Source organism: Kazachstania africana, chromosome 1 (assembly GCF_000304475.1).
Source record: "Kazachstania africana CBS 2517 chromosome 1, complete genome".
Lineage (NCBI taxonomy): Eukaryota > Fungi > Ascomycota > Saccharomycetes > Saccharomycetales > Saccharomycetaceae > Kazachstania > Kazachstania africana.
The window spans coordinates 413,843-426,772 of NC_018940.1; the positions used below are offsets into that span (position 1 = coordinate 413,843).

General features: G+C 33.9%; 7 protein-coding genes across 7 annotated transcripts; 4 read left to right on the forward strand and 3 right to left on the reverse strand.

The window, feature by feature from the left end:
* Positions 1–786: 786 nt before the first annotated feature.
* Positions 787–1,770, forward strand: YAP3 (Yap3p; the record flags this gene model as incomplete). Its single annotated transcript, XM_003954721.1, has 1 exon — positions 787–1,770. The coding sequence occupies one exon, from the start codon at positions 787–789 to the stop codon at positions 1,768–1,770; it is 984 nt and encodes a 327-aa protein (XP_003954770.1).
* Positions 1,771–2,056: 286 nt separating this feature from the next.
* Positions 2,057–3,757, reverse strand: KAFR0A01980 (uncharacterized protein; the record flags this gene model as incomplete). The annotated part of the gene is made up of 1 exon (XM_003954722.1): positions 2,057–3,757. One exon carries the CDS (start codon positions 3,755–3,757, stop codon positions 2,057–2,059), a length of 1,701 nt encoding a protein of 566 aa, XP_003954771.1.
* A 679-nt stretch (positions 3,758–4,436) lies between these two features.
* On the forward strand, positions 4,437–6,119 carry ETP1 (Etp1p; the record flags this gene model as incomplete). Its single annotated transcript, XM_003954723.1, has 1 exon — positions 4,437–6,119. The coding sequence occupies one exon, from the start codon at positions 4,437–4,439 to the stop codon at positions 6,117–6,119; it is 1,683 nt and encodes a 560-aa protein (XP_003954772.1).
* A 304-nt stretch (positions 6,120–6,423) lies between these two features.
* Positions 6,424–7,386, forward strand: PRS3 (ribose phosphate diphosphokinase subunit PRS3; the record flags this gene model as incomplete). Its single annotated transcript, XM_003954724.1, has 1 exon — positions 6,424–7,386. The coding sequence occupies one exon, from the start codon at positions 6,424–6,426 to the stop codon at positions 7,384–7,386; it is 963 nt and encodes a 320-aa protein (XP_003954773.1).
* Positions 7,387–7,647: 261 nt separating this feature from the next.
* On the reverse strand, positions 7,648–9,153 carry KAFR0A02010 (UTP--glucose-1-phosphate uridylyltransferase; the record flags this gene model as incomplete). The annotated part of the gene is made up of 1 exon (XM_003954725.1): positions 7,648–9,153. The coding sequence occupies one exon, from the start codon at positions 9,151–9,153 to the stop codon at positions 7,648–7,650; it is 1,506 nt and encodes a 501-aa protein (XP_003954774.1).
* Positions 9,154–10,387: 1,234 nt separating this feature from the next.
* Positions 10,388–11,338, forward strand: OTU2 (deubiquitinase OTU2; the record flags this gene model as incomplete). The annotated part of the gene is made up of 1 exon (XM_003954726.1): positions 10,388–11,338. The coding sequence occupies one exon, from the start codon at positions 10,388–10,390 to the stop codon at positions 11,336–11,338; it is 951 nt and encodes a 316-aa protein (XP_003954775.1).
* Positions 11,339–12,154: 816 nt separating this feature from the next.
* RPS20 (40S ribosomal protein uS10) lies at positions 12,155–12,514 on the reverse strand (the record flags this gene model as incomplete). The annotated part of the gene is made up of 1 exon (XM_003954727.1): positions 12,155–12,514. One exon carries the CDS (start codon positions 12,512–12,514, stop codon positions 12,155–12,157), a length of 360 nt encoding a protein of 119 aa, XP_003954776.1.
* Between the last annotated feature and the right edge of the window lie 416 nt (positions 12,515–12,930).

The window sequence follows — 12,930 nt, forward strand, 5'->3', positions numbered from 1 at the left end:
CTGTCATTTCCCGCAGAGAGTAAAACGTTGTTTTTTTTTCCCACTTTTTTTGCCTGACAAAATTTGCGGTATTCCTTTCTCTGTCTTCCACATTAATTTTAGTCAAGTTACCCACGTTGATTTCTGTGCGGAAAATCCGCGAACAATTATTACTTCTCTTACGCAAATCCAATTGTCATATATCTTTCCATCGAGACCTCCAAATAATGCATAATTACAATGTAAAACAAAGAGGCAAAAGTAAAAATTCGTTTAATTGAATTAGCTAAGAATAAACTATTTATCCATCTCTACAAAGAAGAAAAAAATCTTCTTCTTTGTAGTATATGTTTTTTATATCCTAAAATTGGTAGAATTTCTCCGAATAAAAATCGCATTTCAAGACCTTATTACAAAGTTACTCGTGTGAAATAGGGAGTCATAACCCATTTTAATTCCCACTTATAAACTACAACTGGCTAAGACGACTATCATTTGAAGAAATTGTGGCTACAAGTAACAGTTTTTAAAGAGAAGAAAAGACATTTTCACATACGTTTCCTGAAGAGGCAATTTCTGAAAAAGAAGCAGTGTTAGATTCAGAGAAATACAGAAAGAGAAAGGAAAGCCTCTTTTAATATCAAACTTAATATATCCTTGCAAAGATTTTATTTCTAATTTTATTTTGTCGCACGGCAATATATTACTAAGAAAACTGAATCCAATAAGGTTTTTCCACGAATTCATAAAGCTTAATACTTGCTACTATTTTTTTATCTCTATCCATAGGACACCATTTTCTTCATAATGAATTCTGGTGACACACCTTCGCAGCATTTTGACTTTCTCTTACAACGACAGTTGCAGAATCAACAAAAACAACAAACGCATCATCATTCTCATCAATCTCAGTCATATCAACAATTAGATTCACCTCTTACATATTATACGCATCAAAACGGTGGTGAGTTTAAAAATTTCACAGATTCTGATAATGTACTACGAGAGAATCCAATATTAAATGTTGGTCCAGCATTAGCCAGAAACGAACAATCACAACAGTTGCCAACTAATACCAATAGCGCTAATCATGACACATACGTGAAAAGTGAACCCATAGATATATCTTTCATGACACCACCTTCCAATCTTAGTTCAATCACAAATTGGAATGATAGCCCTTCTTTATCTATTACGAATAACAGTAAAGATAGTAAAGCAAAGAAAAAAGCTCAGAATAGAGCGGCACAGAAAGCATTTAGAGAAAGGAAAGAGGCAAGACTGAAAGAATTGGAAACTAAATTAATGGCAAGTGAAAGAGATAGAAAAACCTTACTGAAAGAAATTGAAGAATTGAGGAAATTAAATATGGAAATAAATGCAGAGAATAGAATTCTATTACAGAAGAACAATAATTCAAACTCAAATGTCCCCGGTTTATTGATCGCTGATAATCTCAGTAATAGTGACGCCATGGACGACAATTTTACAAATTCAAAATATTCTTTCCCCAGTGAAGATGAATTCTTCAAAAGAGTCTTAGCCGATAATAAAAATACAAAAGATCAAAACGTTTCACAAAATGCTCGATATACAGATGAATCAGGAAGACAACTGTTAACAGTTCCGGCAACTTGGGAATATTTAAACAAAAAATCTGAAGAGAAAGATTTCGATGTTTCATACGTAATGCAACGTCTAAAGGGTAATGAAGCTTGTGATGAATACGGCCCCGCTTATCCTAGAAGCTTGATTGATATGATTCTTAACGATGCTACTATAATACCATAACTTACTTACCTACAGTTACTGTCTCATTTTCCTCAAAACTGTTGTTAGCATATTTGGTTCATTCTATAGAATATAGTTTTTATTTAAGCTAAAAATCAACCAAAAATTTATTATTTTAGTATTATTTAAATGTTTTGTTCATTCGGCAAAGTTTGTGATACTATGGCAAGTAATGAAGGATGATAATCCGTCGAAAAAATTAAAAATATAATAATCTACATCAAAAGAATATGAGTGTATATATGTAGTTTTTATGCTATGGGCCAGAAAGATAGTTATTTATTCTTTACTGACTTTTTATATCATTATCTGATTCATTTGATGAATCGTATGCTTGGTGTTGAGTAGGTGTAGTAGGTTTACGTGATAAATCCATTGCGTTCAAATTATCAATGCCTGCAATATTATCTGACATGGCTGCAAAGTTTAACGGTACTCCTGCTTTACTTAGGGCATTTTCAAAATTAACTTTATAAGACATCTTATCCAAACCATAGTCTCCATTAATATCACTATAGGTTCTAGCATTTTGCGGAGAATTGAATGGGAATGTATCTTGTGTGGTGATGGGTAGAGTGGCTTTATCAGTCGAATGCGATAACATCTTTGTAATTGCTTTTTCAAGTCTTGTCCCCGGTTTATTATTAAGAACATTATAATGACCATCGTTGAAATAATTCACTTCTTCTTTCAACTCCATATTTTTAATTGAATTGCTATTTGAAGTAGTGAATAATTTTTTCAAACCATGATCGTTACTGATCATTGTAGTTGAATTTTCGATTGTACGTTCTTTTGTGAGTGGTTCACCCATGCCAATAACGGGGAAAACGCCCGGTGGTGATCTGATACTATGGTACGACTTGTTTCTATGTGTTTTAGACAACTCTAAATCGTTAGTTCTCGTTCTAGTCGGCCTATAAGGTATTGGTTGTTCATTCCTATTGAAGCGGTTCAATGACGAATTAGTGCCCGTATTTTCTTCACTGTCTATTGAAGTTAAAGAATCTTCATCGTCACTAATAAAATTTTCTTTATTATCATATGAAGTATTATTTTCATCTTGAAGATCGGTGGTATTTTTGTCTAAATTTGTGGTGGTAACTCTAACGACTCTTGAATCCATGTTCAGTTCGGGCTGCTCATCTCTTGCTTCATATTCAGGTAAGGATAATCTTTGTCTATCACGCTCCACTACAATTAAATGTAAGTAATAAGGTAATATGACGGAAAAGGCAAACCCACCTATGATATTGCCAATACTGGCAGGAATCAATAATTTCCAGATATATTTACCAACAGATAAATCTGCACCATTTAACATTCCAATAAACATCATTGGCATATCAGCGACAACGTGTGTAAATCCACAACACACGAATGTGAAGATGGGTAAAGACATGACGATTAATTTGACGTGAATGGGTTTTGATAATAGTTGTAAGTATACAGCTAAACAAACGAAAAAATTACCAGCAATGGCTTTTAAAAAGGTTTCCATGAATGTATATGACTGTTTATCATTGACAATATTGATAGAACCATTTATCCAATCACTAGAACTGGAGATTCCTGAGACATGCATAAATAGATACGAAACAAATAAAGTTCCTGCAATGTTACCTATCCAACTAAAGAACCAAGAAATCAGCAGATCATAAATAGTTACTGCATTTCTTAATAGCCCCACAGAAAAATATAAAATATTTGAATTAAATAGGTCACAACCCATTATAATCACGTAAAATAAGCCAATGACAAAAGTCCAAGCTCCTGTGAAATTCAGAATCCCAGGGTTATTCATCGCCATTTGTGGATTTTCAGCATGTATGGCCAAATAGAGTAAGGAACCTGAGCTAAATAGAATACCCCCCAATATCGAATTCACGACCAATGTATCAATTTTGAGTCTTGATTTTTTCATCGACGTTGCGACAACGGCTAATGCTGCCTCATGTGGAGTTATGTAGTATGAATCGTCGACCATTTTTTGGTAAATACCTTCTTATTGTGTAATACAAAGAATAACGAAAACAAGAAGTAACACCAAAAGGCAAAATTTTACATATATATATATATATACATTCAATAATACGCCAACTTACGTGTTAGAACCGCCCCCCATTCGTCTACTTGCTTTGTGGTAAATACACGATGAGCTGAGCTCCCTTTTGAATGCGCTAGCACTAATTTTCCCATTAATAAGACTAACGGCAAAAAATATTTCTCGAAGTACGAAATTTGATTTCTTTTTTTGCCCTAGCAACGGGATACTTCCTAAAGAGGAACAGACCGAGCGGATGCTACTGCATCAGGAAACACTATGAAGACATTAGTAACGAGCCACGAAGCTGATTGGTTAGCGGAAACTAAAAGCCCTAATTAGTGCACCACATAGTAAGTTGAAGTAATTATTTAGGTCTTGGACGTACCTTTCAAATGAGTATAGGAATGAATGGTCGTGATGGCATTATAAGAATACTGATCTCGTTGAAATCAATAAATTTCACTCTCTGGATCAAAGCTATTGCTCTTCCCATTCCTTCCTGTGTCTTAGAAAGTCAATCGCTGCAGTGTAAATTCATTCTTTTTATAAAGGGAAAGAAAGTAAATTGAAAGCGAAATATTGGTATCTTACATAACAGGAGTCTCATGATAGAACTTTCATGAATTTTGAATATAAATTAGTGATAACGGTATCGACAGACATTCAGGTAACTAATTCCTTTGGGTTGTTTCAAGATACTGATTTCAAGCTATCGGAAGAAGAACAAGAAGAAGATAGACAAACAAGCTCCAAATTCAAATTTAACGATTGGAGAGAAACAGACTGGTTTATTCATTTCACAAATCTGAAAACTTTTAACAACAAAATGATTACTGGTGATAAAGATTTGATTACCTCCAAGTATCTGGGTCATGGTATCATCAAGCTATTTAAATCGATTAATGATGGCAATGATGATGGTGCCAAGAGTAAAGATGAAGACATTTTGACCATTCCTGGCGACGACACTATGGTTTGTATTCTTTTCGTTCCAACTTATTTTACTGTCCATGATCTTCTTCACTATTATATAGGTGATGATATTATAAACAATCAAATATCGAACTTTAGGATCTTAAAGAACTTGAATGACGTTAAAATGGGGTTTAATTTTATGGTACTAATGAAATTTAAAGATCCTTTGATGGCAAAAACATTTAAAGATAAATTCAATGGTAAATCATTCAGTAAGATTGATCCTGAAAAATGCCATGTTATTTCCATAAAAGAGATTGTATTCAAAAAAAATTTGTTTATAAATGATGCTAAAGATTTTCCTTACTTATTAACAGATCCATTCACTACAACTAAACTGGCGACAGATGTAGAATTACCGACTTGTCCCGTTTGTTTAGAGAGGATGGACTCAGAAACGACAGGACTGATTACGATCCCTTGTCAACATACTTTCCATTGTCAATGTCTTGATAAATGGAAAAATTCGCAATGCCCTGTGTGCCGGTATTCAAGTTTTAGAATTAGTAGAGATTCTTTATTGAAACAGGTTGGGAATTCTGCACATTGTGAAGATTGTAATTCAAATGATAATCTTTGGATATGTCTAATTTGTGGGAATATAGGCTGCAGTCGGTACAATTTGAAGCATGCGATAAGTCATTATGAAACTACGTCTCATTGTTTTGCAATGGACATGAAGACTCAAAGAGTTTGGGACTATGCAAGTGATAATTATGTTCATAGATTAGTACAAAATGAAGTAGATGGTAAATTAGTAGAAATCACTGGGAATCCGACACTTTTAGGGTCATCGTCATCTTCCGCTAAAGATCATGAAGATTATTCATTAGCATCAAATTTTTTAAGGAACAAAGAATACCATTTAGAATACGTGCAAGTTCTAATATCTCAGTTGGAATCACAACGAGAATATTATGAGACAAAACTAAGCGAAAAGGAAAATGATAGCAAGATCGATGATCTAACGAGAGATCTCGATCACTTAAAATTGAGGTTCAAAGAATCTGAGTTGAAAAAAAATATCAATGAAGTTAAATTGAATAATGAAGCCAAAGAGAATAAACTAATTATTCGTGGTCTTCAAGATAACTTGGATCACTTGGAGAAACAGAATGATCTTCTTCGAAGGCAGAATGAATCCTTAGTTGCTGAGAAAAATGATCTGAATGATCAGGTTAAAGACCTTATGTTTTACTTGGAGACTCAAGAAAAGTTTAAAGACGCATCGGAGGAAGATAAAAACGGAACTGTAATAATCCAGCAGCCGCCAGCATCGAGTAGTAAATCTAAGAAAAAAAGACCTAAGAGCAACAAGAAGAAGTGATCCCATCCCATCTCATCTTACCTGTCATCATCTGTCACTCAGTGCTCTTCCATCAGAGAGAAGCTTTTCCATCTCGCGGCCAAATCCGAATATTTGGCCAATATCAAAAATTTTAATTAATTTTATTTTCCTTTGCGCTGAGCAGAGAAAAAAAATTTTTAACTTGGAAAATTGAGAAAAAAATAATATATTTAACGATGAGTTACTTATTTTGGATTATATAGCAGAGATTAGATAATATTCCTAGATACACGTATAACTTAACAAGGTTTGAAATCACAACAACACAAACTAGAAAATAACAATGGCCAACAATTCTATAAAATTATTAGCTCCTGATGTTCATAAAGGTCTAGCGAATTTGGTTTCCAAAAGGCTGGGTGTCCCATTAACTGACTCGTATCTAAAAAGAGATCCAACAGGTGAAGTTTCTTTCTCCATTGGTGAATCTGTTAGAGACCAAGATATTTTCATTATAACACAAATCGGCTCCGGTGTGGTGAACGACCGTGTACTTGAATTATTAATTATGATTAATGCTTCAAAGACAGCCTCTGCAAGAAGAATCACCGCGATCATTCCAAATTTCCCATATGCCAGACAAGATAGAAAGGACAAATCTCGTGCGCCAATTACTGCTAAATTAATGGCCGACATGTTAACTACAGCTGGTTGTGATCATGTTATTACCATGGATTTACATGCCTCACAAATTCAAGGTTTCTTCGATATTCCTGTTGATAATCTTTATGCTGAACCAAGTGTAGTCAGATATATTAAGGAAAACATCGATTATAAGAACGCTATAGTAATTTCTCCAGATGCAGGTGGTGCAAAACGTGCTGCTGGTTTAGCTGATCGTTTAGATCTAAATTTCGCATTAATTCATAAAGAAAGAGCAAGAGCCAATGAAGTCAGTAGAATGGTTCTTGTTGGTGACGTCACCGACAAGATTTGTATTATTGTAGATGATATGGCTGACACATGTGGCACTTTAGCTAAAGCGGCAGAAATTTTATTAGAACATAATGCTAATTCTGTCATTGCTATTGTTACTCACGGTGTATTATCGGGTAATGCTACCAAAAATATCAATAACTCAAGATTGGATAAAGTTGTATGCACAAATACCGTTCCATTCGAAGAAAAGATGAAAGAATGTCCAAAATTAGACGTTATTGATGTGAGTAGTGTCTTAGCTGAAAGTATTCGTCGTTTACATAACGGTGAAAGTATATCTTACTTGTTCAAACATTCTCCTCTTTGATACTCTACTGGTCGTTTAACCTGAAACAAATAATAATATTTCAAAGTTTTTTTATATCATAAATATATATGAAATTAGACTCACTCCTATAAAAATAAATTTATAATATGCATTAAAAATTAAAAGATAAACAAATATGCGATTATGTTATTAAAAGATTTGTAATTCATTCTTCATTACTTCTTTTTATTTCACATATACTATGATATATATATATAGTTTATTTCATCATAAAAAGTATATATGTACAACTGCGCCCTCTTAATGTTCTAAAATTTGTAAATTACCAGTAATCACAACATTTTCTAGAACAGAGCCATTTGGAATATCTATCTTTTGACCATCAGAACAAACAATGATGACGGTACCCTTTAAAGTAACATTTTTACCTAAGAAGACGTTACCAGTAATTGTTAGATGATCTAATTCTACAATTTTTGGTATATGTGGGATTCTTGCATTGAATCCAGAGACTTTTTTGAAATGAGAACCTAATTTAATTAATGGATTTGGTCCAAATCTTGATGGATCTAATTTTAATGCACCATGTTGCAAAAAGAAAAGATCAGATTTAACTAATAGTAAATCGGAACAGGTCTTGACTGGCAAGAATCTAGATCTTGGGACAACAACACCATGTGCACTGTTAAAATGTCTAATAGCAGCACCACAAGCGGTTTCCAATTGTAAGACATTAATTTCATGACCACCTCTGATGATTGTCTTTGCATTTGGAATAATTTCCATTTCTAATGAACTTGATTCAATTAATCTTTTAATTGCCTTTAAATTGATCCATAAATTATTAGTATTGAAATTCTTGAATTTTCTTATATTTTTAAATTCATCAATATGTTCCTTTGGAACTTGTGCGACTTCTAATAATCTAACTTGACCATCATAATTGATTAAAGTACCACCTTTAACATCAGCTCTTGTCTTATCGGTCAATTCCATGATGTATTCAGCACCTGTTTCTAACATATGGTTTAAGATATTTAAATCAACGGTAGCACCTAAATTATCACCATTTGAAACAAATAAGATTTCTCTACCTTGAGCGATTAAAGCATCTAATTCACCAGAAGCATGTAATGATTCGAATAAATCACCATGTCCCGGTGGATACCATGAGTCTAATAAATCATCGTAATCACTTGGAACAGGTAAGAGGGAATCTTTGTAAACTCTTGGGAATCTTGATTGATTGAATGATTTGATTCTAATTCTGTTTGCTGAATATTTCTTAATCAAGTGTTCAGTATCTTTATCAGTATTGAAAGAATTCATTAAGAGTAATGGAACATCACTATCATATTTTCTGTTCAAATATTCGATTTGTCTAACAGATAAATCTAAGAAAGTGTTACCATCCCTAACTTCAATAACGGATTTTGGACCAACACAACCCATTGAAGTACCTAAACCACCGTTTAATTTCAAGACAGCCAATTTGTCCAGATTAGAAACATTCTCAGACTGTTGAATGGAATTGTAATCGACGACTTCACCTGGATTTGGAGATTTGATCTTATCCCAATCTAAAGTGGTATCCTTTGAAGATTTTTCAATCAAATATCTTCTAAATAAAGAAAAGAATGAATCCATTTCATTTTCGAATCTTGCATGCAATTCAGGATTACCCTTAACTGAATCGGCCAATTTGTTTAGAGCGTTTCTCATTTGTGAAGCTGCAACGTTACTTGTGTTGCTTTCAAAAGCATACGTTGAATGTGTCTTAGTGTGTTTCTTTGGAGTGCCTGACATGAGGATGTAACTTTCAATTGAGTGACAAGGATTCTATAATAGAGACAATTAAATGCTACTAGGTCTTTCGTGGGGGAGATTACACAAACAGGAAGCAATACAATCGTGACAAAGAAATTTCAAGAAAAAATGTCAAGCTATATATATATTTAAGTATATACACAAAAAAAAAGTGAGATAGGTTGTCATAATAGTTTAAGGTAAAAAAGAACAGGAACCAGTGGGGAGTCTCTCTCTCTCTCTCTCTCTCTATCTCCTCCTACAGAACGTCTCGCATTTGATCATAGGAATATAGTATGCACTCGAACAATCCTTGACTAGTAACTTACAAATATTTTGGATGGCTCGTCTCTACCACTGCCACCAGGAGGAAAATTTTGAATTCTTTCCCCCTGGATAACTCAAAACAATTTCCAAGTTCGTCGAAGAAAACGACGCAATGAAAGAGTGCCATACGGTGCATAAAATTCGACGAAAAGACAAAAATTTATTTATAACTTTACTAAAGGAAAGTTGAAATATGTCCTCGCACAGAAAACGACTGAGAGATTTGAGAACAAAAAGCAAACAAAGCTGCATACGATTAGAGTGCCTGTCACATAGCAGCACGTGACAGTGAGAGAATAAGAGAGGGACAGAGAAAGGGAGAGAGAGAGAGGAGGGTGACGGCAGAGTTATAAGACTTTCTTGTTGTTGTCTCAGAGGCGCAAGTGAGTGAGCGAGTGACAGCAGTAAGAGCAAAGAGGCGAACGAGTAGTGGAAACAGCAACATGAGTTAGGTGAGTCGCTGGAAAAAGGCGGGGGGGTACGGTGGTAGTGGTGGGATAGGAGAGGGATAAAGAAAGGAGTTTTTGAATCACTAAACTTTTTTTTTAAAAGTGGGGATTAAAGTGTATTTACAGATCATGCCACATGGTTGCTTCAATTAAGTGTCCATAATCTAAGATTTCTGTGTACTGTACAGACTAAATATGCTGATGGCGTCAGCATTTCTGTGTCTCTTGCAGTCGTCTCTCTCTACAAAAAATTACTCGGTTTTTTCCTAATTTTTTTTTCTTTTTTTCTCTTTCCTTGCTTGTAAACTGCCCAAGTAATTTTTCAAGTATTATAGAATCTATCGATCAATCTTTGAAGCATCTGTTGGCTAAATCTTGGCTGGAAAGTTTAAAAAAACAAGAAGTAACGAGCTAGTAACATCATCCTACTTATCAGTGACGGAGATAAGCTGTGAACCATGTCAGAGACTAGAGAGGAACTTGTCAAAAGACATAACAAAGAAAAGAAAGACTTGCAAAACAAAATAACTGGGATGAAAAAGCAAGCGACAAAGTCCCAAAGAAAAGAGGTTAACTCTAAATGTGTAATGTTACAGGAAAATTTGCAGTTGAAACAGGATCAGGAACTCGAAGACTGGGAGACCTCTAATTGTGGCGCTGGTGCTAGTGCTACCGACACCATCACAACCACGGATAGTAATGGTGATATTGAGTCACATGATTCCAATAATGAGATCACTCCAGAAGAACTGCTGAAACAACTTGAGATCTCCAATGGAAATCAACAAGAAGTCAAGGAAGAAGTTGCCTTGCCACAGCAACCAAGGAGGAAACGTAATAGGCAAAAGGAAAGGTTAGCAAGAAGGGAGGCTGAAATTCAAAAAATGAAAGCGGAAGCTATGGAAGAGTCCAAAAATGATAATGGACCTAATTTACAAAAAATTGAACAAGAAGCAATCAATAATTTATGTCTGTTGAAAGATTTAAACCAATTTGACATTAAACCGGACGGTCATTGTCTATTCGCATCTATTCTTGATCAGTTAAAACAGCGCCATCAAAGCGTCGAACCAGATCTGGACGTGTACAAATTAAGATCCATAGCTTGTAACTACATTAAAATGCATGAAAATGATTTTTTACCGTATTTATTCGATGAAATCAAGATGGAAGTCATGGATATTAATGAATACGTAAGAGAAATGGAGACGACAGCTAAATGGGGTGGTGAGATAGAAATAATGGCACTATCTAAAGAATTCGATTGCCCCATTTCTATTCTTTTCAGTGACAGACCAGTACAAGTTTTCAATGAAGAAGGTACACTCCCTGAATTAAAACTTGTATATTACAAACATTCTTTTGCATTGGGTGAACATTACAATTCTCTTCATGATAATAAACAATGAACCTCTACTATTGTTCATCCTTTTATAGACTTTTTTAGTTATAGAAACATTTTTTTTAACAAGATAGATTAATTTTTTATTCTTTGTATCAGAGCGTTTGACAAATATCTCTTCTCATTTCAATTGAAAAAAGATCGAAGAGCTGGGTTTATAGCATTGTCTCTAAGGACGTTTTCTCATCACAAACAAAGAAGCAGATTAAAACAACCACAAAATACTACTGTATTTATATGATATTTAGATCACTTATATTTTTTTCTCTTTAATAATTAACATCAAAGAGAAATATTTTTTTTTTCAGTTTCGACAGTAGCGCATTTTTATAGTTTGAAATCTAATTTACTCGACATCGTCAATTTATTACAAAAACGCAATAAAAACATAGGGTTGAACCGTTATCGTTTGGACTTATAATGTTACTGATATCTACCGATATCACTCTGATGGATGCTGATTACAGCTATTTCTTTGGTTTTCGAAATGAATATTCTATTCAATGTATTTACATACTCTAAAAGAAATTAAATAAAATCAACATATATAGTTTCTATCCAGAAGATGGCATTGAAATCAACAAATTTAAGATAATGAATTAAATTGATTTTTTATGTTTAACCACTGATAGTAAGACAGAGGTATATTAAAAAACTGTGTTTACCTAGAGTGGGTCAATTCCAGTGTCAAAAGGAAAGGAAATATTAATTTAATAGAAACCCCATTTTAGTAGTGCTGTAAAAAAGTGGCAAAAACACTCAAATCATTGTTGTTGATGGTAGAAGATAGAAAAGATTGAAAGTCAAATTGTTTCAACTAAAATTAGTCGGAAGCAACGACAACTTCGACATCGACACCTGGTTCAATGGTGATTTGAGTGATTCTCTTAACAATGTGAACTGGAGCTTCTAAGTCAATGTATCTCTTGTGGATTCTCATTTCGTAAGTTTCCCAGGTCTTGGAACCTTCACCATTTGGAGTCTTTCTGGTAGAGATCTTTAAGACCTTGGTTGGTAATCTAACTGGACCCTTCTTGACTAACTTGTATTGTTCAGCGTTCTTCATAATGTTGGAAGAAACATTTTCTAATTGCTTAACCTTGGTGGAGGTTAAAGTAATTCTAATCTTGATGATTTGTGGTTGTTCTTGTTCTTCAACTTTTTCCTTTTGGAAGTCAGACATTGTTAAATAATATACCTTTTTATTTATTCTTGATTATATAAAACACAAGAAAAGAAGCCATTAATCAATAACTAAATGTTCGTTTTCTAGTTATGTATATATTTTTTCATAGTCACACATCCAGAGTTACTTACTACTACTAGCCCATCTTGCCAATGTGGGAGATGCGCTTCCACCATCTCATTTTTTCTTTGCGTCGGGCAAAGCGAAATTGTTCCAATTTTTCAAGACAATTTACAAAAAAAAAAAACCGGAGAAAATGTATGGATGCAAACCATATGAGGTGTATGGGTTCAAAATAGCAGTCCAATGAAATTCAAGCCCAGAATTTCCACTTAGTTCAATACTCTGGGAGACTTATCATATGATGGCACGAAATGATAGTATTAAGTCTCTCATATGGTACTTACAATTAA